The 27883-nt window shown below is 41.0% G+C and overlaps 1 protein-coding gene across 1 annotated transcript; it reads right to left on the bottom strand.

The window, feature by feature from the left end:
* Positions 1 to 191: 191 nt before the first annotated feature.
* tmem63c (transmembrane protein 63C) lies at positions 192 to 27423 on the bottom strand (the record flags this gene model as incomplete). Its single annotated transcript, XM_083923709.1, has 23 exons — positions 27403 to 27423; positions 15850 to 16075; positions 13079 to 13158; positions 11545 to 11632; positions 9177 to 9214; positions 7946 to 8088; positions 7004 to 7055; positions 6782 to 6890; positions 6039 to 6112; positions 5810 to 5890; positions 5604 to 5724; positions 5298 to 5431; positions 5004 to 5126; positions 3688 to 3841; positions 3486 to 3592; positions 2778 to 2864; positions 2591 to 2656; positions 2339 to 2501; positions 2131 to 2236; positions 1333 to 1500; positions 1105 to 1217; positions 947 to 1018; positions 192 to 422 (listed from the first exon to the last, which is right to left on the bottom strand). Exons 2-23 carry the CDS (start codon positions 16057 to 16059, stop codon positions 192 to 194), a joined length of 2520 nt encoding a protein of 839 aa, XP_083779835.1. The 5' UTR covers positions 16060 to 16075; positions 27403 to 27423.
* Between the last annotated feature and the right edge of the window lie 460 nt (positions 27424 to 27883).

Raw genomic sequence — 27883 nt, 5'->3', positions numbered from 1 at the left:
GTTACATGAATCCTGCTTCTGTAATCTTTCCTGTTCGGGCTTCATCCTTTCTAACAAGTCCAGTCCGGCCCCAGGATCTGAGGCAGCTAAGTTGGAGTCCGAGGTCAGAAGCGAAAATGCAGCATCGCGGCATTTAGCAATCTGTGTTCCCCAGGTGAAGGACACGTGGCATCAGCGTGGGCGATTTTCTGTTACTGGAAGCCCACGCGGCTTTCCATGATTGGGCTAGAACAGTAGGGGTCTGGGGGGTCTTGGAGCTCAGTCTCAAGGGTCTGGGTGTGGCCTTCCTCACACTCTTCTTCGTCTGCCTGGCCATGGTTTGAACTCTGGGAGCTGGCCATGGCGCCGTAGCTGTGGTGAGCCGGGGAGGGCATGGGAGTCAAAGCCAGCTCTGGCTCCAGAAGTACGGACGCCACAAACAGCTGAGGAGGGGGAAGATCAACACAAAGTTAACGATGGTGTCACACATTAAATCACTCAATTCACTGGGAGTATATGAGAGGAAATTTAAGATCTTTACATATTAATAAGTCTGAGTTCAAAATAATGTTCCAATACAAGTAAAAGTGCTGCATTCTTATTTCCACTTAAGTGAAAGTACACCAGTATTGGCAGTTTTAAAAGTACTCATTATGCCGAAAATGTAATTTACAGTATAATATACTTTACCCATACTTCCCCAATATATACTTTGCCCAAACATACCCTAGTTTATTAGTGTGGCTTTGATGCCCATCCAAGACTCGAGCGACAATTCATATCACAACACGCATGTTTTTGCTCTGTCGCTTTATTGTCTGTCCTCTTAGGTTTATTCTCAGTCACCACTGCTCATAAATGCAACACTGTTCAGCTGTCTAACACCAATACCTAATGTAACCTTTACAAAGATAAAACTACAACTATTACAACAAGCAACAATACACATATTATCCTACTACTGTACATTAGAGGCAGTGGTGGATGTTACAGTACTCCTGTCTCCAGTGAATGTCCCCTCTGCTGGCTGATCAGACATCTGAAACAAAGAAAATGTGTACGATTCATTCAGTATTAGTGAGTCTTCAGCTGAACTGAGTCTCTGTGAGTTATGGCAGAGCTGACCTGGTAGCTCGTTGACTTGTCTGGCTGCTTTCTAAGGCACAGGCGAAAGAGGGAAAAGGCAATACACGAGAGCAGGGACGCTAAGGTGAAGAGAGTGATGGGATGCATTGGACCTGTGACAGTAAGGGGAAATTGAAATAAAATGTCACCATGATATAATGTACACTCAAAATATAATGACGGCTACAGAAACTGTAACAGGATAGAAAGAAGGAAGTGATAAAGTACCTAATCTGAGCATAGAGAAGAAGAGGAGCCAGAACATGCAGAGGATGGGAGCCAGGATGACCTGGCTGACGGCTGCTCTGTGGATCCGCTGGCTGAGTTTAGTGGGAACGTATGCATAGTAGATGTTGTATCGGTCAACCATGTGCTTCAGGACCACATAGAGCAGACCTAGAGGGGCAGGGAAAACACATTTAATTTTTCAAAACACTACAGCATGTTTTTAAGGTAGAAAAACAGAAAACCCTGGTGTGGTGATATTTTATATTTTGTTCTCTCAAACCTCCCAACGGATCACCAAACCACACACATAAGGCTTTAAGGGCCTCACGCAATTTCAGTTTTTCATTTTTCAATATTTCTGCCCTTGAGGTTTAGCAGTGTTCCTGTGTTGCTTCTTTTTGGTTCCACCCAATGAGGTCTTAACTGCCAATCTGCAGAAAACAGCACGGGTAAACGGCACAGAACAGCAGTGTAGTATGTATGAAAGGACCTGTTCGGATTGAGGATTTGACTGCAGAAGCAAATAGAAGCTTGGTGAGCTCTGGGCAGAGACAGGAGCAGAGTGGGCGTCTGGCTCGCAACTCACTGTGTCTGGGTGTCTGGGACTGCAGCAGCAAATTCACACAGTCTGCATCGGACTGGCAGGCAGTGGAGGAGAGTGAGGTAACAGTATGAGGGGAGACGACACATACAAACACAAGACTGAGAGGGGACGTTATGGGATGGCACAGAAAGTGAGAAGGTGGAAAGAAGGAGGAGGTAGACGAGGACAAAGGAGGGTTGCTGTATGATGCTTACCAAAGGGTGTAATAATGGGACATGTGATGCTGTAGGTCATACTGACAGCAAAGATACACATGGTCCAGGCGTACTCCAGGCCAAACTGGAACTCATAGGCCTGGCTCTGCAAATGAAAACAAGGTCAGATTGTTATATCTTAAAACAGAGCAGGATCTAATGCACCTGACATGAAAACACTGAGATAAGCATGAAAGGCTCGGCTAACCCGTTTGACATGAATGCGCTCAGCCTGGGACTTGGCAAAGCAGAGACGTAGGGCATACACCGTCAGTGCCGGGACACGAAGCAGCTCCATAGATGTGCCAATCAGACTGGACGTTATCACATAGTTCACAAAGAATGCACCGTTGTCAGGAAGAAACACACACCTGCAACAAGAAAACCGAGTTTTCAGAGTGTTCGGCTGCAACCTAAATGTCTTCGTAGGAGTCATATTAAACAGAAAGAGTAATCTTACTGGAATTTGACCTCCTTCTCATCAAGGAAGTTGACATCGAAGAGCCATGTAAAGAACAAGTCCAGACTACAGAAAAACAAAAGCAAAAAATTAGGAAGTGGGTAAAATCAAAAGAATTTTCTAAAAATAAGTATAAAAGCAGAAGTTATGTGTTTGCTTTGTTTCTGTAGAGTTGCTGTAAATGTACCTGGACAGACCAAGTGACGGTAGGATGATGACCATGAATACCAGCAGGAAAAAACACTTGTGCATTGTGACTTGATTCTCTCCAGATCTGAGACATTAAATGAATAACATAGGATGATAAGAGCCTCATTATGCAATTTTAGTGGTGCAACATATCTATACAGGGTGCGTCAACATAATACATTCATATAATGTAATGTAAAGTCAGCTGACTCTCCATTTAAAGGAATGTTGGCTTCATTTGCACAAACTACGCTTTTCACTCCAGTAAACAGTTCATTTGCATTCGGTCCTTCGCACATCACGCCTGCACAACACGTTTGTGGGAGTGCTTATGTAAAGAAAGGCTGCTCATAGGTGATGAGCGAGGTTTGCTCCTTATGCACAGTTGTTCATCTCCTCCTCCTGCTAGTCACCATGTGCTGTGCATGGTGACTACTGTGCATATCATTATCCTCACATGGAGATCACTATGACAACCTGCCCAGAATAACAGTACTGGGAGAGTGACTGAGAGCAGGAGGGAGAGAGTAAAAGGAGCAACAGGGTGAAAGAGAAAAAAAATAATTGAGATGAAAAAAAAAAAGAAATGCTGAGAGTTGAGAGGAAGACAGGCAGCTACGCAGGAAGGGTCCATTTGAAGAAGCAAAGGACAGACATTTCCATTTCAGGGAAGAGAGTAGAGAAGAGGCCGAAGGCTGGTGAGTACCTGGTCCAGTGGGACTCAAAGAAGGCTGAGTAGTAGACGATGAAGGGCAGGAGCACGGAAAAAGCCCACAGCAAGAGGGTTGGGAAGAACTGGGTAATGACAGGGCTCTGGATTGGACAGAAAATAGATTAATTAATGAGACCGAAGCGGGTTCAAATGTGCATTAAACGTTGTACAGTTCAACTCGATCTCAAACTCTGACCCGCAGACTGTCCACAGGCCTTGTGACGTTGAACTTGTCCATGGTGTTGACGATGATGGCGGGAGTGGTGAGGAAGAAGAGCAGCAAGAAGAGGAGGATGTTGAGGAGGATGCATCGGAGCCACCAGCGAGATCCGCACACTGACAGGTTTTCCCTGGTGACGGGGAGAAATAATGAGCCTCAATTCACAGACATCCAGCAGGATAGACAGAACACTTAACACTCTACTCTCCCTTGATATGCCTCTACTGTATGTTTTGACATAAGCCCGAAATAGCCAGCTCAGTCACCTCTCGTATGTGAGTTGGTGAGTGTGTTCCCACTGCACTGGAGTGGAGAGCAGGTTGGGAATTGCACACTTCAACGCTCAGTTTCAAGGAACAAAAGCACCTGCTCCAGTTGTCTAGTTAGTGCAGAAAACACATCAACACATAAACACACGGCAGCCAATCAGGCGTGAAGCACGAACAGTGCGCGCTACCATCTCTTTGGTTAATAACCCATACATATGCATCACTCACTTGTTACATAATCTCGCTGGGACTGCTGCATTTGCTCTCCGAGATAAGAAATATGCATCACAGCTAATCCGATCATGGATAGAGAATGAGCTTTAAATGGTATTTGTTGAGCTGCGCACATACAAAAACAACTGATACATACTGATAGATCTAAAGTGTTGCTGTTATTTCGATGTTCTTAAATAAGAGCACAGAGCTCAATGAAAAAAAGGAATAGAGATAGAAATGCTAGTGCGGATACTGAGAGACATAATTTGCATAATGTATACCTCTTGTCTAAATAAATAGACTCTTTGAGGTCCATCATTACAAGCTGATGTTGCATCGACAAGCAAAATTACAGCCCGCAGAACTTTGGTTTAAAGTCTAGCCACGATCCAGAGATCTCCAAAGATACCATATATGTCAGGGTTAATTACAGGGAAATGTGTCTAAATGATGCATAGGGCATGTAAAAGTTGATATTACTCTCAAAATATGTGTCTGCGTGGGTTTGCTCTGGTTTCCTCCCAAAGTGCAAAGACATGCAGGTTAGGTCAATAGATTGCTTGCACTGTAGGTGTAAATGTGAGTGTGAATGCTTGTCTGTCGGTATACCAATGCATGATGGGATAGCTTACAACTCTCTGTGACCATGCACAGAATAAGTATATATAATGGATAGGTGCATAACTCCCTTTCTTTTAAGAGATAGAAAAGTAGTTTTGATGTTTTTTAGTGAGGAAATTGTCGAGGTTAATCGAGGGAAAATAAGGTTTAAGAAACTGTGTGAGTTTTGGTAATGTCAGTACTGACCAGATGATGTCACTGGGAGCAGGTGCGTAGCCGACCCCCCATTTGTGCGACTGCACCACAGTGGTGATGCTTGACTGCTGGGGTCTGCGACGGCAGCGCACACAACCGTAGTCCTTCACAATGCTGGAAAACAAGATGTACAAACCTCACTGTAGAAATCTGCTCCTGTCCTCAGTAATGCCTGCTTTTACACCACTTCACAAAATTTTATGGTTGCTCCCCGCTGTGACAGGGTTTATGTGATGAGAGGACGTGACAGACAGAAACCTCAATGCTGCGCTGAAGTTTACTCACACAGCAGTCATCCTCTCATCACGGAAAGTCACAAAGGCGATGCCGAGCCTCTTCATGGAGATGCGGTTCTTTTCAGCATTAAACTCGTCTGTGCGCTTTTCTTCTAACTCGCTGTAGTACTGTTCTGCATCCACCTGCAGAAACAAATTTTTCACTGAATATTTCATTCTCAGAGAGATAACCGGGTTTACAGTGGCAGGATATCTTGTTGCTGTGTGTACCTACTTCTGGATTGCAGTGCCATCCAGTGGTAACATGCTTTCTTTGCAGCACCTACCAGTCCCATATCGACTGATGAAAAATTACCTTTTCAAATCCACAGATGTCGCAGCAGAATATCTGAGCACACGGATGAGTCTTGATCATGATCTTCCCCTCCTTTTGGGCCTTTGTGGCAAAATACAGCCTGCCTTTCATTGCCTTGCGTCTGCAAAAACACAGCATCCTCAGACAAGAGCTTAACAGTGACAGTGACAATTCTCTGTTGCTCTATTCTGTAGCAGCTACTGTACCTCTCTAAGTCCAGCCTCATCAGCTTGTGGACATCAAAGCAGAAACGGATATCAGTGACAGTACAGCTGGGGTAGGCCTCACTAGTGAACGGAGCAAAAGGAGTTAATCATAATGAAGGTGATGGGTATGTGTAAGTACAATAGTCAGGGCTTCCTTATGACATTAATCAAACATAAGGAGAGGATGTAACTGGACTTAACAATGAAAAAGAGAAGAAAACATGTGTACTGGAAGTGTTTGGTGATGAGTCCTGGGTCAGAGATCTCTCTTGGTATGGAGGTAATCATCAGCGTCCTGGCTACCTGCAACATATAATGTTAACACCATGAGAAGGAGCTATAATAAACTGCAAAACAATCACCATTTTATCAAGAGATACTGGCTTACAAAAAAAACTTTGGTGCACAAATTCATTGCCCCCAGAGGATGAATCCTAATGACTTTGGTGATTTCATCTCACGCCACTGACATGTTGACATTTGTGGTCAAGAGTTAAATGTCTTGATGGGTTGCCAGGAGCCAAAATGAAGCTCAAAATGGTCGGCTCTGAAGAGGTAAAAGGATGGAGCTTAGGCGGTCCGACTGAAGTCTCCTGTGACGGCACTCACCTGTCACTCAAAGCAGCATGCCCTTAATTATGCATATCTCTAAGCCATTAAAAAAAATTAAAGGCTGAGCTGTGGATCCATGCACAGTTTATTTCTGCTGTAAAATTGGGCATTTTAACATGGGGTCTATGGGGACTCACTTTTGGGGCCAGCCTCAACTTAACTTTCAATATAATAAGACCATTATAATCTAGTTTATGAGGATATACCTGAAAAACTAATGACATTCCCACCAGCCTTAGATATATTTAGTGTTTAGTCCTAATAAGCATGCTAACAAATTAGAGAAATAGACTATAAGATGGATATTTTTTCAATGGCCGTCCCTCAGTGTTTAAACAGTACGATGTGATGGTGACAGACCTTCTCATCTTCTCTGTACTCCAGTCGTATCAAGTGGTGAGCCATACACAGTGACGTGATGATGAAGTAGACCAGAGCCAAGATGCTGTGGAGCCACAGAAAGCTGTCCCTATAAAGGCACAAAAACTCTTTTGTAGTTGAAACAAATATAGATGGTCCAGTTTTTCACGGTTCTGTGCTATATCATGAGATTAGATGTCATTCATGAAGTGTTAGACTTACTTTGCGCTCACATTAGCCAGTGTTGTTCTTCCAAAGTTTTCAGGACTGTCTCCTGTAGAAGTAATGAAACATGACAGAGAGCAAGACATTATAATTTTCTAATGACTTAAAGGAAACCCCTCCTCTTTTGTCTGGAGGCTGAGGCAACAATGAAGCAATGTCACTATTCAGAGAAAAGCTTTTCCATCCAATTTAATGAACTCTCTCTCATCTCAATGAAATTTCACACAAAATTCAAACATCGTTGTCATGCCTAACTCTGCTGTTTTTTACTTTGGCACCCTTTGATTGCCGTTACCATGGCTGTTTGTCATTGGGCGTTGGTTTATTTAATGACTATGGTGACACACTGGTTCATAATATGACAGACAGCAGTAATAAAAACAGTTTCTGTGCACAGCCCCTTGTAGACCCCAAAATGGCGCCTGCCTTCATCCTTTTATGGAATGGCTTACTCAACACTTCCTACAGAATAAGCACACATCTGCCAAAAGGCATCTCTGCTGTTGCTTAGTGGCTAATTTTGCACCATCCCATCCCTGACACCTACATGTGTATGTTAAGAGGAAATGAAGCACTCTATATAATGCTTGATGTATTGCCACTGGTATGCTAGCAACTCCCATTATATGAAACACAGCCTTTGTGTATATAAATAGTAGTAGTTCCGATTCATAATGTTTTATGGGTCATTTGAAGTTAAAATGACCCTCAGCTTTGACCTTATTTCATTCATGCTATATAGCTGGGCTTTACCACAGATGGTTTGAAGCTAAAGATTCAGTGTATTTAACGAATAAATGCTTCGGTGTGTGTGATTGTCTCTGTGTGGCCTGGCTTCTCTCCCTGCGAGACGCCTCGTGGGCCTCTCATGAGGTTAAGGATATCCCTCGGCTTTTCAAACAGTCGGCCAGCTAGGCCATCATCTGAAGACAGAAATACCCAGGAGGTTCCCGGAAAAGTTGACTGGCAGGATTACGGCCAAAGACAGCAGGCAAACCACCGTCATGAGCAGGATGATGTGGCGCTGGAAGGCCAGGTATGTGACGGCGTCAATGCCACATTTGCTACGGATCTCCTCATCCCTGCAGAAATAGAGAGCAAGGAAACTTTCAGAATGGCTTCATCCCATATCCAAGAGATCCCAAACTATCTATGCTACATGGAAAAAACGAGAAATGCTGCAAATTGCCCTAGAGCTGTTAATAATGGAATTTCCACACACGCAAATGTTAAAATGGACATAAAACATATAGAAATATACATTTGTTTCCTTAATTTTAAAGGCATATAGTTGGGCTCTGCATAAATTTAATAATGCATTGAAAATATATATCTTTGTGAAAATTATTGCGATTGTAATTGATAAGAACTAAAAATCTGGTATCTTAAATATCACTGTCTTAGACAATAAATATTTCAAATATTACTTATTAGCTTATAACAAGTATCTATGGGTGGCCAGTAGTCCAGACAGCAGTCCCTTAATGTTAAGTTAAGTTAAGAGTTAGTAATAAAAACAACTGATACAAGTGAAACAATTTAAAGATATAAAAAGCCATAAAACAAGCATGAGCAATATAAAAGAATGTGTATGCAGCTCTGTCTACTGCCAGGACGAATGGACCTACGGCTTAAACCTCATCATGAGTAAAACTAAGGCTCTACTACTTTGGTGCTAGAAGCTGTGGTCACCAGGCGGGAGGTTCCGGAAACCCAGTGTCATAAAATAGAACAAAAAAAAAAGCATGAAAAAAAAAGCAGAAGAGAAGAGGGGCACGCTGGTCACATGACAGCCCACACATTGCGAACTCTCAGGGTGGGTTTGCACTTTCTCAGGGTGAGCCACTGGCACGGGAGCTAAAAACAGAAGCTCCCAAAATCCACCATAATACTATGGAAACCATGGGGACCGTGAAAATCGCCTTTTTACAGGCCTAAATCTGTTGTATGTAGTCAGACTGGAGCAAGAGCAAATATTCAATGGGAAACCATGGCACCAGCGGTCGCATGAGCCCAGACTGGTTTGTTTTTGCTGCTAAATGACATATAACAACAGACTTTACATTTGCCGGTGACATCAGCTTTGAAGACAGAGGGCCAATAAAAGGATGGGAGCGAAGATGAGAGAAGGGTAAAAATAATTACAAGGGCAACTGCTTTGTGTACTTACTTCATATGGTAAAGTGATGAGAGCCAAGCGCAGAAGCCCTGGAAGGAGAGGAGAATCATAAAACATCCAATGGATTAATTATTCAAAGATAATAAATGACATATGTATGCAAGTCTGTGCACACCACATCTGGCTACTTGCATGCATCCACCATTTGCATAGTAATAAGGTCTGCAGAGTGACACAGAGGGGGAGATTTAATAGGTCTAGCCTGGAGCAGTAACCACTTTACTGCAGCCTCAGCCTTGAGTAGGCACAAGGCGATGACTCCAGTCTGACACTTTGTCTTTAAACACACAGTGAGTGACCTCAGTCTATCACACAGGTGTCATGAAGTGACACACAGTCCTGCTGAGTCATGAGCCAAACTTTCCTCTTACAACTGTTGACGTAGTGCCATCTTAGACATGTGGACTTTGTTGTAAAAGATGATAGAAATATTTTAGACATCAATACGTCATCGGCAAATTAGCTGTGACACCTTGGTATAATTGCTGTAAATAAATGAGAACATGATCAGGAAGACTGGTAGACTGTCTAACATCAGTGGTAGTGATGACGACAGTGTGTCTTTCAGGCGTCTCCTCAAATGTTATGATTGTTTACTGTAATTATGTAAACCTCTGGAATTTGTAACCACCGGGTGGTGCTGTAGAGCATTGTTAGGATGAGCAGGCCCCTTTATTGTTTGCATGTGTTCAACTAGTATGAATACTGTATTTACTGCACAAGCAGAGTGTGACATTTACCTATGACACACAACCGAAGAAAATATCTAAATATTTGTGAGTCTCTTTCTGGGTGACAAAACTAATTCCTTGCAGTTGTAAGCCTCTGTCAACCAGTCAAGTTGCAGTTGTCCAGACTTACATAACATATGTAGTGAGGACTTTGAAGGAATTTAACAAAACTTATTAAGTATATTTTTTTTTGGCAAAACGTGGATGCTTTACAAACACATCTTCAACCAAGCAGCACAGACTACACAGTTTTAAGGTTAGTGCCAGTTAAGTATCCGAGTTTTGAAACTTTATGATGTCAAAGTGAAGTTGACCTTTTGGGTATAAAATTTTAAAATTTCCTTATTTTATCCTCATAGACATTTGTGTGAAATGATGTCATAATTAGCCTAGGAATGTTTGAGTAAGGGGCACAAATTAGTTTTGTGTGGGCACAGTGACCTTTGACCTCCACAATCTGATGAGTTCATCTTCTTGTCTAAGTGGACGTTTGTGCCAAATTCCCTTCAGGGGCTTCTAAGATATTGCGCTCACAAAAATGGGACAGAATTTATTTTGCTCCCGGCCGGGACTGTCGCCGACGCAGAGGCATAAAAATAGAGAGGATTTTGGACCAACACAGAGGTGACACTGTTTGGATTAGTAATCCAATTTACACCATTATCTTATTTTCCACACATTTGTCTAGTATGTCAGTGTGTGCCTATGTACACATCCATTTGACAAGGAGCAACATTAGCAACATCTGACAGTTTTTATTCCTGCTAAATGCTCCGCCAGCTCATTGAAAACTTTGTAAAACTTTGGTGCAGGACAAATAAGATACAGTGGATTTATCTTTGGAGTTTTGAAGTGGAGGTTTTTTTTTGCCTGCTTCGACTGTCAAACCAACACAATGAGTTAAAAGATTCAAATGCTCCATATATTTGAGACACTGCAGGCAGTAGCTCAGTCCATAGGTGACTTGGCTGGGAACCGTAGGGTCGCTGGTTCAAGTCCCTGTGTGGACCATATATGGAGCGTGGACTGGTGGCTGGAGAGGTGCCAGTTCATCTCCTGGGCACTGCCGAGGTGCTGTTGAGCAAGGCACCGAACCCCCAACTGCTCGGGGCGCTGGTCACTGGCAGCCCCCTCGCTCTAACATCTCTCCTCAATTGCATGTATAGGTCCTGGTTGTGCATGTGTGTATTTCGGGGCTGTGTGTGTAACATGTAACATGTATGATAATAAGAGTGAAAATTGAATTTCCCCGTGTGGGATAAAAATAAAGTAATTCTTCTTCTTCTAGGTGATCATTCTCTGTGGTTTCATCACTCTCTGTGACCCCTTTGACGTTACACATAGTTATTTGATACGTTGTTAATGGAAAAATATGAGTTAGTGGACTAAGGAAGCATAACTACACTCAGATGTAAAGTTATAATGGGAACAATGGAAGTTTCAACACATAAAATAGACAGCAAAGAGATAACGAGGACCTTTAGGACACATGAAATGTTTTGTTGAAAGGGGCTGGGTTTGGATGTAAATAAAACAGTGTTTTTAAGGATGAAACCACAGGGTACCTTTAATTGATTGGAAAAAATAAGGAACGGATGAAAATCTCTGGCTCATGTAACCCAACTCACCATGTCCTTGATCTCAGAGTCGGAGGGACTAGACTCTGACGGAGACTTCTCTTTCTCACTTTGTTCTCCATAAAACAGGGATGTGAGACTGAATGAGGAAGAAATGATGAAAAAAGAAATAGAGAGGTCATCATATTGATTGTGGGCCGACACTGCCTCATCAGTACAACCAATATGTGACATAATGTAACTGCTCTGGACAAACTGATTCCTGTGTATGTACATATATAAAGAAGACATAAAACACATTCACTATGGTTGAATCTAATAAAGCTTCTGTGATGATTGAATTTGCGGACGTTTCTCTCTGGGCCGTACCACTGACAGTTCAACAGCGTGTCAAATTAAGCAGCATAATTGCATTAGTAGGAGAAAGGACCGCTTGGCGAAACACACAGATGCTGCTTGCCCTTGGGTGCTATGGAGCCGCTGCCGGTCAGGCAGAACTAATCAAGCCGGCACTCCCCTGAGAGGAGACTCAGGTCAAGCAGAGGCAAACTGCTGCAGACTCATGCAGACTCAGATGGGCGGACCTTGACTTCTTTTGTTTCCTTAAAGGTATCTGTTGATTAAAGGAGAAGTCTGGTGGTATTCTATTGTTTTCTTAGTGTCAGCAAATCCAGTGAAACAGTGAATCATATCCTGTCCTAACAAGTATTGTCTGTGTTAATAATGCTTATTATTACACCCTGTTGCCCTAAATACTCACCAAACACCTGTTGAAAATAGTTTCACACACATGCATTGTTTACTTGTGTTTGAGCTTGCTAAAAAAAAGAACTGTCAGTTCCCAGCTATTTTAGGAGATTATTTAGCCTTTAATAATAATGAAACCTACAGTATATTGTGATCTGTTTTAAAATTGGAAAGTCTTGGGAGATGGACTAACATATTGTTTGTTTTCATTCTTTCATGGGATTTGTTGACACTGATGCAAATATAGATTACCAAAAGCCTTCTAACCTGGTCCTTTGGGTTATTAATTAAAGTGAAACTACTTAACTCTGTCTAGTTTAGGCTTTGACTATATGAACATGTGCTGCTTTTCTCTGAACTATATTGCTGTACACTGAACATATTATGGTTTTAGGACTGTTGGTCTGGACAAAACAGGCTCTTTCTTAAAAAAATATTGGAAAAATCATTAATTGAAATCATTGTTAGTTGCAGAGTGAAAAGACATCCCAATCAAACCACAGTGTATATACTGTCTATGTGTTAGTCTGATCCGTGTTAAGACTTGTATTAAGACTGATATTTTGTTAACATAAAATGCATGAATATATTGCCTCAGTTGCAGCCGCCAGTCTAATAAGAACAAATGATTATTGGAAGCGGAGACAGAGTAACTCTTTGCAGTTATTTGCCTCCTATGCAGTACCATTTAGACCCAGCAGAGAGAGCTGGAGGCTTCAGGATCAGGACTCAGGAGTGGTTCCACTGAGAATCAACACTCCATCTTAAATGTTGTCATGGCTCACAAACCAGCGGGTGTGTCTGATTTTTAGTGTAAGACGACAAGTGATGGATTTACCTGTCATTCTCCATCAGCAGAGCCAGGCGGCCATAGTCCCATGCAGCCTTCCTCAGACAGGAGAAGATGAGCAACAGGAACTGTGACACAGAACAAGAACATGAATGCATGAAGCTCTTGAGAATCTGATTTACACAATCACACACATCCTTATTCGCTCTGGGCCTTATCCAAAACCTTTCCATACTGCTCGATTTGATAGCTGTGGCCTTTTTCTGTATTCTCCAAAGAGCCAACAAGTGATAGACACGTTCAAAAAGCAGCAGCAATAATGAGCCATCTTCTTTCTTTAGAGTCATACGTGGTTGTCTTGGAAACTACCAGAGTCAGGTCAGCATGCAAACGCAAACACATGCTGTGCACTAATGGCAAATGAGTGCGGTCAAGCAAGAATAAATATGAATAGCCTCTATTATGTTACAAATGGAGAGCTAACCTGTAGCATCACAATGAAGTAAAAAGTCTATTCTAAGAGATATTATACCACACAATAGTGGATTAATACTAAACAGCCGAACCGAATATAAAGAGCATAACTGGGCGGTGATAGATGAATGTTGACAAATGCAAATTGAGTAAAAGTACAGATAAATGTTTGACTTTTATTACAGCATTCAATCATTTACTCTCTAGAGTTTAGAAGACATTTGGTTTCCTGCGCAGGGATCACAGCCATGTTAATACAAACAAAGCTCCCATAAATGTTAAGTGATTGATTATTTAGTGACCTAGAGGCATGCATAGACAACCAGGGCGGCCTTGACTAAAGCTTGTAGCTGAATAATGACTGCGTGTTCAGGGTCCAGACTCCTTTAAATAACAATCTCTCCATTATCTTGCTCTCTTCCCGGTGTCCGTCTCCTCCCTGTTAGTTTATTTTGTTTGGTCTTGATGCGTGGGCATGCTCTCGTCACTTTGTGTGTGTGTGTGTGTGTGTGTGTGTGTGGTGGGGGGGCTTTGACTCATGTTTGTCATTAAGAAACAGCACTCGACCCTCTGTGTTGTCTTGACAACCAGGCAGCGGTAAAATGAGCCAATTTAAACATGGAGCGGGCAAACTGAGAGTGATATCAATGCAGAGATTAAACTTGACAAGCCTATTATTATCTGGAGACAGGAGGAAAAATATGCAACGGTGTTTGTAAACAGTGTATACACTATACTGTGTGAGAGGAAAACTAAAAAGCTCGGGTAACTACTACTGTAAAATGCAATGCAACATCACTCTTCTTATTGTTTCTTTAATTGATAAAAATCCAACAGATATTCAGGACTGTACATCCAACCATCCATCGTCTATAGAGGATCCGACACATGCATCAGGCAAGAGACGGGGTACACCCTGTACAGCTCACCAGTCTGTCATACAAACAAACATTCACAGCAGTTTAAAGTCTCCAAATCTTTGGACTGTCGGAGGAATGGCACACATTTTGAATGAAGAGGAAACCCATGCATTTTACCACTTAAGAATGAACCTGAGATTTGAAATATGAAAGCACCAGTATACTTTTTTGGCCATAAAATTGTAAAGTATGTTTGACTCACAAATGAAGATGCAAGTTTGTGTTTCTTTGCTTATCGTCATTGTAGATACACTAGTCTTGGGCCGTTTAATGAACCTGCGCTATACTATTGCATTGGAATTAGGTTGGGGGACTTGTGAGGGACGGATTTAAAATAAACATGCTCAAAATGAAGCTGCAGAAGATTGAGGCATCCCATCTTTAATACCTGTGCAAACTAACACATTAGATAATCTATTCCCATAAGATAACCTGGTAGCAACTTTAATTATACCCTCCCAAGCTCATGTCTTTCAAACTTCACGCCTCTAGCTTGGACTGCAGGCTTTCTGTTAAAAAAATCCGAGAAGAAGCGTCATCATAATTAAACACTGATAATTATAGGAACTGTCCATACAGACATTGCCTACTGCAAATGGAGAGTCTACAGTTTTGACATCCTGCCTTCATTAGCATATGGAGATGAATATTCAGAGTCTGAAATTGCATGTAGTATTACAGCAACGGTTAAGGTTAGTTAGAACTTTTAAAAATCAGGGGGTTCAAAGGGCTAAAATCAAGACTGGGTTTACTGTTAGTTACATTCAGGAACATAGAAAAGAGTGTTGAGGTGACACATATACAAAGTCAGCAGAAGGTCCTCTCGATGAATTTAAAATATGCTTGTGGGTGTGCTGACATATTTCTGATTCAGAGTATGTCTGCATTCATTTCCCACTGCTGATGCTGCTGTCGCACTTTGTTATCATCAAGAGCAGAGTCATGTGCTTGAGACAGGAGGTTGTCCATTAGATATTGTATTTTTTATAGAAACAGCCCTCTGACCATCTATCACCACGTCTTGTAGTCTGTTTGTATCAGAGCTCTCTGTAATATCTCAACAGGGTGTTGGCAGCTCTGGATGCATTCACAGACCTTGTTATCGGCCCCCTAAGCTGCTGCAGCAGTACATAAAGAAGAGAAGAGATTACTCTTATGATAATATGGACAACAGGCTACCTGTTAAATAGAGCAAGCATGGTTCTATTATTGATACTTTTTTACTCTTTAAGCAAAAATGCCAAAAAAATCCAACCCTCAAACATGAAAAATATCTGGTTTTCTTAATCTATAAAAGTAAACCAAATATATTTAGTTTTTGCGCTGTTGGTTGGACAAAACAACAACAAAACAAATGTCAATTGACCATATTTTTTTTTCTGAAGGAAATCGGGCAAACTGTATTGGGTGGGTGTGAGTCTGTACCATCCAGAGCACAACATTGATGGCGAGGACCGTGGGCACCCCTCCAAACGGCAGACCCTGGAGGACGCTGCTACGGGAGTGCGAGCGGTAGCATCTCTCCGCAGTGCTGTTTTCATCCCCCAAAGAGTCCAGAAAGCTCAAAACATCCAGCTCCACAGCTCTTCCTTCCACAGGAGGCGCTCTCGTCGCAAACAGCTCAGAGTGCGCCATCAGCACTGGACCATACCTGAAGGAACGGCAGAGAAATAAAAGGAAGACACCATTAGCCAAGACTGGTCTACTATTGAACTTGGACCAAAAATATGTTACTTTGGTTTTTTATGTTCTAGCCTTGATACACACCTGTTGCTGTGCTCTATGCTCTAGGTATTTGGGCTTTGCACAGATAAAACCCAGATTTATAGTGCAATCACATTTGGTTTACTGATAACTAATACAATTTCAGTAATAATCTAGTAATTGATTGTTGAGATTAAAGTTACACTTTTGTGACAAATTTTAGCATTTAGTACTAGCATTTAGCTAACCTGCTGTTCAGCAGTAGAATGAGAGGAGAAAAGCCATAGCACCCATCTTCTTAGTTGGCTACCCCTATACAATCCTGTATTTACATACACTGACAATTATGATGATATTGTGGATTTAAATGGAGACAGTGGGTGTGGTACTGGTAATAAGTAATACAATGGTGATTTAATGATCTGTTGTTTTTGTTAAAACAATTGTTGTTGTCCGTTTTTCTCAGGCAAGTGTTTGCCACTCAGTGTAAGTGCAGTTATGATAGCATTTGCAAGGATCAGTCTAATAATCATCACAGTCCATTAGCAGCCATTGATCTGTGTCTGCTTCTTTATCTGACAAATGGAAGTGGAGATGTCACTTTGAAAAGCAACGTGACAGGAAGATGCTAACGAGCCAATGAAACCATGTAGACAATAGCATATTTCTGTTGTGAGGTACAAGAGTAAAAGCTTAAACTGTGCTTGTTGAGGATTGGCTGTTTACTTCCCTGTGTCTATAGCAGCATGTGCAGGATGTGATCAGTCACAGTGCCATGACCACAGAATGAAAGCCTGAACCATCTGTCCTCCAGCAGCGCACACACACTGTCCACACTTTCGATCAATAAAGTCCCGACTCCCAGCTGCTCAGCTTGTGAACACTCATCACCAAATAAACAGTATGAGGAAACAGAGCATCAGTTTAGTGCTGACAAAGCTTTGTATCAATACTGTGATTCCACCTGAGTGAAAGACATCAATCATCAGATTTCATGGGGAAAAAAACAAGATTCCACCATATATTGAGAGACGTTGTTACTGAGACAGTAAACACAGTGTAGTAAACGCGCCGTGTGCTACGCAGCAGCAAATGGCAGCCAAAACTGCATTACAACCCTTTGCTTTCCAATCTCCAAAGAGCTGTGAGGTAACAGGAGATTGAAGTGGGAAAAAAAGAGGGTGGAAGCCAAAGGCCTCCAAACTGGCACGCATTACTGAGCTAAACCTTGGTGTGTGATTTATCACTGCGCCAATGATGTCACTTCCTGAGAAGCTCCATCACAGTTTTGTGAAACATTTACCAAACAGCGCTTATTGGACAACAGAAGCCACAGCAGGACGTCTAGTGTAGGAGGGCGAGCTGATCAATGGCAGTTTTTTGGACTTCCTTACATCACACCATCAGAGAGGTCTGGGGAAATACACATCGTATAAAATACAGCTATTTTAGCAGCTCTCTCTGCTTTGTCGTCTCTTTCTTACTTCCTGTTGTGAAACTGTATAACTTGCAGTCAATATTCAGATGCCGTCAGTTACAGCAGCATCTGAGCCTCCCTGTGGTGACGACTGGGAAGGAGGTCTCCTGAGGATGGATCACAAAGCAAAATCCATAACGTACATACACGCAGTCTGCAGAGCTGTTTCCGCAAAAGCTGATGTACCATGCACCACACTTTTTCTTTCTGCTTATAATGAAACAAGTCAGAGGATTATTTTACAGCTGAAAAGGGATGAATAACCACATAGACTTACAGTAAGGAGACAGCAGCAGAACAAAATAAAACAGCTTCCTCATGGGCATTTAGTACACTGGATTCTTTCACCTTTACAGTTCTTGGATGATACAGTTTTGTGTCTAAAATGGTCGTTTTTAAACACACTTCCAAACAAACTGATGGACAGACTAACAAACAGGAGATTGTTAAGTCGTGTGATCAACAGAACAATAAATCAATCAAAGCCCTTGGACTAGATCATCAGAACATCAACATAGACATCTAGATAAAAAAGGCATTGCTTGTGTTGCTCGATGATACCATTGACTGTTTCTAATTAATGCAATCATCTTGTTGAAAAGCCTAAAATGGAGAGCTGAAGAAAAGAAAAAGTAATCTCTTCTGTGCCTATTTTTATACTCCTGTGATGAGCTGATGGTAGCAAACAAATCAAAGAGCAATTGCATGAACGGTGGCATACAGGAACAGGAGCTAAATCAAACAGAATTGCTGCTTGACTATGGAAGAAAATTCAACTAGTTAGCTCTAAACTGGAGCTCTGACAAAATTTGACATGCAGAAGCTTAAACAGACCTTTATCGGCTCATTGAGCTGTTCTTCTTCCTGCATCAGATGAGTCATTCACTTGAATGGTGCCGGCTGCTGATGCTAACAGTATAACTCTTCCTCTCCACCTCCAGAACAGAGCAGGATGCTGAAGGATACAAGCTGACTACGGAGTGGTTTCACACAACATTTGGAAAAAAACGTCACGGCATGACTCAGCAGTTTAACCACACGACTCCACGGATATTCTTTCTGTCTCAGCTCTTGTGTATAAACTTTCAAACATGCTCACAGTTATGGTATCTATTTCTTCTCTCAGCTTATTGAAGCTGAAGTCTTTCTAATCTTTTTCCCTCGGCTCATTTCTCTCCTCATCCCTGACTCAGGCTTCCAAGCCAACGCAGCAGATTACAAACTGATGTTTGGCTTGGGTAGCGACGTGGTGCCTCCCGCTGTCAGCATGAGTGAAATCTCTCTTTTGCTCTCAGTCAACTATAATGATCACATATGCTGAAGTCAGTGCAGCTGGTGAGGAGATATACCTGAGTTTGAGTCAGTGAAGCAAACAAAAGGGTAAGCTGTAAAGAGGAACAGGGCCAGCGCGGGTCAGCTAATCAGCTCAGAAAAAAAACAGTAAAAACAGCTGAGAGAGAGAAAATTTCAACCCTGAGGTGATACAGACAAAACAATAAAACTGGAAGTTCATAACTTGCAATAAACCCTGATTCAATCCAGATATCTTTCCTCACTCCCTCATAATATTTTTATTAAACCATCTTCTACTTTATCCTTATCATTTATTTATTTTAATGTTTTATTTGATAGGGACAGATACAATACACATAGACAAACTGACTGACTGTTTATAACAGATGCTAGTTTGCAACACCCGCCTCTGGGAGAGCTTTTATGAAACTAAGAGAGTAGAACACTACAGCAAATTCCAATGAAAGGCAAATTAAATACATTGAAAACGAGAGTACAGGTTTACAGCAGAATTAACCAGGATTTGGTAGCTCACCATGGATTGTTGAAAAAGAGCTATTACTTTGGTGGTCACCAATTACACATCAAATACAACGAGGAAGGAGAGTCTACTTCCATGCTATCAGTTCTGCGAGGCTGTACCTAGGCTCAGACTTTGAGCTAAATGATAATGCTATCATGCCAACATTAACAAAATAAGAATTGAAGGCATATATATGTTTACCATGGTCACCACGTTGCTGACATATACCAATTGGCACTAAACACAAAATACAACTGAGGCTGATGGCAATGTCATTACTTTTGTGGGTATTTGGTCATGAAATATATTTATTAAATAACCACCAGGGTGATGTTTCAAGTGTCAAGCTGAAAAAGAAAAAGAAGAACCAGGAAACGTCACGTTAGTGGTGATTTAATAAAAAGATGTTTCATGGGATCATTATCTAGTGTGCAGACCCGACCTCTCTGTCTTTTGAGACATTTTACTGGAAACCGCAAAAGTGAACCTCAGGGAAAAGTCAGAGGATCACCTTAGTCATTAGGATTCACCTCTTATCTGTAGTTTTTTTTAAACGTGTCACTAACAATTTTCTGCTGGTGTTGCTAAAGAAAAAGACAGGGGGCTGTCAAAGTCAATAGGATCCATCCTCTGAGACCATGAATGTCTATTCAAAAATTCACAACAATCCATTCAATAGTTGTTGAGATATTTCTGTCTGGACCAAAGTCCTGGACTGACCGACATTTCCCTTTATGGCTTACACCACTGTGGAGACAGGTGTGGTGTGCAACAAAGTTCCTAGCCGTGATTTAAACCATGTGCGGTGTAATCCACTACTCACTTTTACCACCCTTTAAATCACTGTTTACCATGTTTTAATGAGGAGTTGAAGCAACAGTATGTTGTCTTGTAAAAAGCCTCTTTACATATAAACATGCTTTAAAGCATCTGGGTACTAATCAACAACATAAACTATTTGGTGGACAGCGCTTTCCCTCCCATCGTCAAACACTCACTTGGCTCAAGATTCATTACCTGTCTGAAGGAATGAGCGAGAGATGGCCCTGTGTTGCCAGAGAGATGAACCATGAATAAAATGTGAACTTGTGTTGACTTCCAAACCTCTGCACCTCATCACCTGCCAGCCACTGTGAGATAAAAGACTACCCCCAAGGACAAGTTGCAATCATCATAAATAAAAGAGTAATGGCTTTAGAGCTGCTTCTTGACTGCAGCCTTGTTAAGCATGCCGTTGTCCCCTGCCACGTAACCTGCACCGAAAGGAGAGGGTTGATGTTTGTGTGATGTTTTGCCCCTGTCAACAACTTCATCTCAAAGGCCCAGAGCTGGTAGAATATTCATGAGTGATTTTTTAAACTGTGCTCTGCATGCTAATCTAAAACAGAGCCGCTGTTAATGGAAATCTTGGTGTTTAAAAGGTATTCTGTTAAATCAATCCCTCCCTAATGAACTGTTTAAAAGTCAATTAAACATGAGACATGGCATGACACGTTGTGGAAGCTGATCTGTTAAAGAAGCTCTCACTTGCAGTACATTGAGAGGTATGGGAGGAACAGGGTTGGGTCAAATTACTTTGAAAAGATGACATTAACTAAAAACAAATTACTTGGCATTTTGTAATTATTATTGTTATTGGATTATCAAACTAAAATGTAACTTAATCTGAATACTTTTGGACTTATTTGTTCGGCTCCTGAACCAGCTGACTGCAATCAGCGCAGCTCTACAGCCAGGGACATGAGCCAATCAGTAAATGCACCTGGTTCAGTGACTGAGCAGAACAAATGCAAGGTATGGCGATGGCTTGTTGAAGCCACAATTCCCACCTCTGTTCAGTACTGTTAATCAAATTAAAATCACTCCAATAAAAAAAAAAGGATGGGCAGAAGCGTCCACATACTTCTGGCCATATATGCTACCTTCAACTCTGATTTTTTTTTTTGCTTATATGTTACTCAGATCTGTTTTTTTTTGTGTAAACAGCACAAATCAAATGGAATCTGATCTTTTCAATTCTGATTTGGGCCACTTTCATAAAGTAGGTCGTCCTAAATCAGATAATGTTTTGCAATGCAACCTCAGTCTGAACAGTCATATCAAGTTAAAGCACCTATGTCACAAACTCACTGCTGCATGCCAATACAACCTTAATACAACTCAGAGCTGAGTGTCTTGCCAGGGGAGTCTTGTGGATAGGCGCTGACAGTGAGAGTGGCCTATCTCTTAAAAAGCTAAAGGATGAAGACTGTTTCAATGAAGCAATTCACGTCACAATACCACCATTGCATGGCAAAAATCCACAATTCAAAAATTGTTTCTCTTTCTAATCATCTTCGTTATCATCTGCTCATGTATTTGCTGGCGTCTGCTGACTTCACATCAGCTTAAATCTAACCGTAAACACTGACTTCAGTGGCCTCACTGTTTACTTCAGTACTTCAGTGTGCTGTGTGTGATGTCATTGTTCTCTCAAGACTGTGACCAGTTCACACTCATGGATGGATCTGATATGGGCCACATTCAAAGATAATGTAAACAGCCAAACAAATAAATCAGAATTGAGCATGAAGGCTTGCAGTGTGAATGTAGCCATGTATCATCTCTATAGGTTGTTGGGATTTTTAATGGGAATGCCATGTGTGAGTACATCTTATTTTCAACTCTACAGGATCTAACAGGCCTCTGCTGTGAGGGTTTTAGTTGAAGGCGTCGGTTGTGTTTGGATGGGCAACCATCGACTCAGCCTGAGGCGGAGAGGGGGCGGAGGTTTTAGCACAATCTGCTCAGCACCTGCTCAGTGGAGGAGGGAGGAGGCTTTACTCTTTCCCTACCTCACTCTCTCTCTATCGCACAACACACAAACAAACACAGATCACCGAGGTGTGTCTTCTCAGAACACACAATTAATGCAGCATCCCCCCACCCAGCATCTTTCTGAAGGCTGAATAAGCTGTAGCATGACTGGAGTAATGACTGCACACACAGGCCGTACTCAACAAACCAAACACCTGCTTCCTGTCTGGCTGCACATGCTCAGTAGGCCCCCGGGGGAGCGCAGTGTGTCTGCCCTGCTGCTGCGATCTGACATCAGTGATGGCTTCAGTACTGGCCTCCTGCACAATCTGTGTTACCTCTGAGTTTAAAGAGATTCCACCCACAGCCTCGTACTGCTGGAGCTGTTCCTAAAAAGCACCCTGTGAGAAAACTTTAGTCAAAATTTCCTTCACCCCCTCATCTACGAAAAAGTGCAAACACTGCTCATTTCAACAGATCCCTTAGAGAAATCTCCAATATCTGTAAGCGTCTAAACCATATTTACAAAAGGAACATACTACCAGTCAAAATACGACACATCTCAACATACTGACATAATGTCAATCATGCATTTATCAATTAAAACGCCTTATGGAAATGGTTGTAGCAGCCACTTCTATCTATGTTTTTCATGATTTTACTTAAGGAAGCCTGATATCAACAACAGATTAAACAACACCAGTGGTTTTATATGTTTTAGCTAAAGTTTTGTGTATTTATTCAACCACACTTCATTTCCAGTCAGTCGGTCAAGCCAGTTTAGTAAATACACTCAAATTGCAGGCATATTTTTAATTTTTTTAATTTAATTTTTTTTTTTTAGAAATGCTGCTTTCCAATAACCTTATGCCAGGCCCCCACTACAGCGACTTCCTAGTTGATCCAGTAAGGAAGTGCCAAAAACTGCAGTTCTCTGAGTGGCCACAGATTCTGACAAGATGGCGACTCCTGGAGGTGAGTATGATTGGACCAAGTTGAGAGAACAGGCCTCGACGGAGAGGCTACGTCCATTTTTTATACAGTTTGTGCCTTATACCTACATTTGATGGGTGTTAACCAGACTCCTTAATTTCACACTACATATATTCCAAAGAATCCATGGGCTTCTCAATGCCTGTTGGTTCAGAGTACCAATCTTCAGGTCTCTTTAAGCTAATGTTCATATTTTAATTAAATTAGTGGCAGACAAGTTTGGAAGGTACGAAATCAATCTAAGAACATGCAATCAAAATATTCAGCAATACTGTGAATTAAGGCTGAAACTATCATTGAAATGAACAATAAATCTGCCATTTAAATTTTTTTTAATACTTTCTTTCATAAAATGTCAGAAAAATGGGGAAAATGTCAATGTAACAAAAGAGTGGTTGAACACTTTTTATTGCCCGATCAATGGTGCTAAACCAATAAATCAAAAAAGGTGTTGTTCCCGTCATTAAACTAATCAATTAATGACTGATTGTTTCAGCTCTAATGGAATATATTGTTTGTAGTTAATGGATAAACTTTTAAATTGACTGAGCATCTGGATCACAGCCAACTACAAGTCTAAGTCTGCTCACATCACATCATCGGGGCGTCTTCTGCTACATATATACCGTATCTACATATATACCGTATATATACACGGTATATATATATATATATATATATATATATATATATATATATATATATATAATTTGTGTGAGGGGATAGGTTAAGTCTGACATCTGCATATGGAGCTTATGGCATTGTGTTCTTTGTTAGAGAGTATCTGTGTAGTGATACAACTATTACAATGCTGCATGCGTCAGTATCACTGTGATGGACCATTGTGGAATAGCATGAAAGTTCACAGCAGGAATCTCAAATAGCAGGAAGCCATCTCTCCACCCAAGACATAAAAAGAACAAAGCCCAGCCTAAGATACATAATTGTTGTGGTTAGATGGCAGGAGGAATACAAATGGAGGTTTCACAAATTCCTCAGCCGCTGTTTTATTCAAAATATTCTGTTTGTGTTCGATTTTCCGTCAAGAGGATTTCACCAAAGTATTTCCTGACATTTTTATTCATACCCAGCAGCCCTGTGACATATATGTCTGGGGAGATGAGTCACAGAAATACACCTCATTTACTGTATGATGCAAGCTTGGATGTATTGCACATACACCTGCACCACACATCTCCCTGCCTTCATCACCACCACCACCACCACTACGTACGTTTATTAATTTTTTTGTATTTCCCTTTATTTTACCAGGAATGAGGAACCCAGATTTAAAATCTCTTTACCAAGTCCTGGCCAAGACAGCAGCATAAACATACAGGTTTCACATTTAAAACAAAAACAACACAAAAATAAACATGACACACAACTAAACATGATAAAACAACATTAAAAATAAAGAAGCCGATCAGTGCTCAGAGACAGTACATGTGCAAATTGTTTTCAAAAAGTCCTTAATCCTGGAATCATATTGGGATTTAATCACATATTAAGATATTATGATACACAATTACATCCTCTTATTGATAATAGCAGAGAACATTGATATTGTTGACTTCCAAGGAGAGACCAACACACAAAGAGGACCACACAGACTAACTTAAATCTTTCAGAAAACCTGATGTGAAATATTTCAAGCTTATATTTTGCACTGAAAGTTCTTCAAATGAGAAAATACTCAATATTTTTCATTCATGACGTATTAAGTTCAAACAGGAGTATACAAAAGGCCTTATCATGTGGTGATTTCATATAGACTATTCATTCATTGAATTAACAGAAAACATGCTATCTCCTGATCATAATTGAGATATGAAATGACCACCACCACCACCATCATCATCATCATCATCATCATCATCATCATCATCATCATCATCATCATCATCATCATCATCATCATCATCATCATCATCATCATCATCATCATCATCACTAACAGAGAGGGCAGGAGACAAATTACATAGGAAGATGTCTGTTTGGTGCTACACAGGATACTGTGAGCAATCTGTTATCAGTGTGAGCTGTTCCCCTCAGATTCTCAGTCTGAGCTCATTCTCTTTTATTACTGTATTAAAACACACACTGCGATATCCACCTATAGTACTATGGTATATATCACTAGAAGTATTGATGTTGCAATGTAAAATTACATGAAGAAGAATCGCCAACCATTCCAAGAACATAATTTAAGACTGAGATTTAATTTAAACTCTGTTTCAAACTAATTCAAGAATCAAGTCATGCTTAAACCTCCTGGATGTTTGAAGTTCCTGGGGGCATTACTCATTTGTGTAGTGTTTCTTCTGTGTTTTTTTAACTCTTTTCATGTGAGGTACAGCAGATTTTTAAAAGCTTTTTGACCATCATTCTGTGCAGCTAGAGCTGTCCACCTGCTCCAGGTGCTGAAACAAACACAGACCAAAACAAACAAACCAGATAAAGTAGATCCAAAGACAGAGACCTACACACTTCTATCGTCCTACTGTTCACCAGCAGTACAAGTACACAATATCCATCTTACTACTTTAAGTGCTTTTTTCATTCTCAGCTCAGGAGTCTCCTGAAATATTAATGTCTGTGTGATACTCGAAGAGATGACCAGCATTCATTTGCTCTCTATTCTTGGGAGGATTACTGTATACCCTTCCTTTTAAAGTATTGGATCCAATTTTTAAGTGATAGTGCACCGGAAATCATCAAACACTCTGGGCCTATTTGATTAAAAGGTTGTGGCAAAAAGTTGTAGTTTGTGGTAATCTTTGTCTTAAATAGATTCCAACCGGTGACCAGTTTTGACAAAAGCTACTCACTTTTTACAGCGACGTTTCAAACCTGCAGGGGTTGGTGTACCCCATAGAGGGAGGTAAAGCCGTGATGACGCTGCAGTAATTCAGGACTCTACCAAAAATTATTTTTTGCAATTTCTTGTCATCAAAAGCGAAACAATTCTATTAAGGGAAATAAAATCATAAATTTCTCTTTTGGGTCTTGAGTGGAAAAGGTTTGGAAGCCCTCATGAATGAGCAACATTAACATCACCATCATTATCCCCAGATGTAATGAGCCGCTCGTGTACTGACCTCATCTGAGTGACAATGTAAGAGGATTCTCTGCGTCCTCATTAAAATCCATGTAAGTACCTTATTATGACTCTCCAATACAAACACCTTTCTCCACATGAAATTCATTTTTTTAAACTCAGTCTCTCTTCATGGCCTGGCATATTCTCCATCATGCTATGCACTAAATGTGACCTACTAAAATGTCAAAAAGCCCATTAGAAATCTGACATTTTAAAGGCCACTTACCTTCATCTCAGACAGGTGCAAATGGCAGGAGTTGTAAATAGCACACTATGGAATCTGTCTTGGCTTTAAAAGGTTCAAATACAAGATTCAACCAAAACAGGTTTGTGCATAATAAAAAAGCAACAGTATGAGTTACTGCCAAAGGGTCTCAGTGTTTAAACAACTGTGACCTGAGTTTACCTCAGGACTGTCTTAGAAAACGCTCTTTTGAGGCAGCAGATGCAGTTAAAAACCTGGTGAATATGTAGGCCTGATTAGCATGGATTCAACAGGTCAAACAACATGCTCATCTGACCAATAAATGCCTTGTGTCTGCATAAATCCAACAAAACAACAACAGGCTACAGCACAGAGCATGGTCACAGCATGGCTCTGAAGGCTAAAGATCCCTTATGTGTTGTTACAACTCCAATGGGAACCCTGAATTACAGTTTTACTGTGGGTTCTCATTAAAGGTATCCATCCCAACTGACTCCTAGAGGAACAATAGGTGTAGTGAGAAGATCTCTTTTGGGTGTAATAATCTGACACGTTGCCAGAAACATCCTGATCCTAATCAACCAATAACAACACTGCTCCATAACGCAGGGACTTTCTGATGGTTTAGATTTCACTCAATTCTTACAAATATGGGTTTTTATGAGTGAAAGAAAAGGTGGTTCTCTCTCAATCAGACACATTTTGGGCGACTGTGTCTCTTCGCTGACTGCAGCACTCACAGCAGTCTGCAAACCTTCCTCCAGCTCCATAACTTAATAAAAACGATTGCGCCATAAATAGCGCAATAAACCATTCCAGTCCACGTTTAGATCACCACAGGGATACATGACTTTTAAAAAGAGGGAAAGAATCACATCGCTCACCTCAGAAAGCTTCCTGATCGCTGGTGTCTGCTGATGATGCGGGCGATGCTGTGTTTTTTTCTCCAACACCAAGAAACAAGAGAAACTCCCACATACTTAGGGGCCGTCTGACAATGAAACACCTGCCTAAATGGCTGCTAAGGGAGCGTCAGATAGTGCTTTACATCGATATCTTGTCTTTCCCTCTAATTTGAGGAGATACCAATTGATTAGTATCTGTTATAATTATAGTATTATTCTGTTGATTAACTGCTTGTTATATTTTTCAAGTTAAAAGATATCAGTAGAATGGCAGAGGCATGAGACAACACAAGGTAGGCAAGGTGTGGATTTGTTCCGCCTGCTGAGTAACAGCAAAATATCATAAATCTATATCTCCAGTCTGACAGCACTCAGACTAAATGGTGAAATAACTGCGGATGCATTGCCACCTACTGGAAAACCATATTTAATGCATTGTGCCAATAACATTCTTATAGCA

The sequence above is a fragment of the Echiichthys vipera genome (assembly GCF_963691815.1).
Source record: "Echiichthys vipera genome assembly, chromosome: 12".
Taxonomy (NCBI): Eukaryota; Metazoa; Chordata; class Actinopteri; order Perciformes; family Trachinidae; genus Echiichthys; species Echiichthys vipera.
This window is presented reverse-complemented; position numbering and strand designations above follow the sequence as displayed.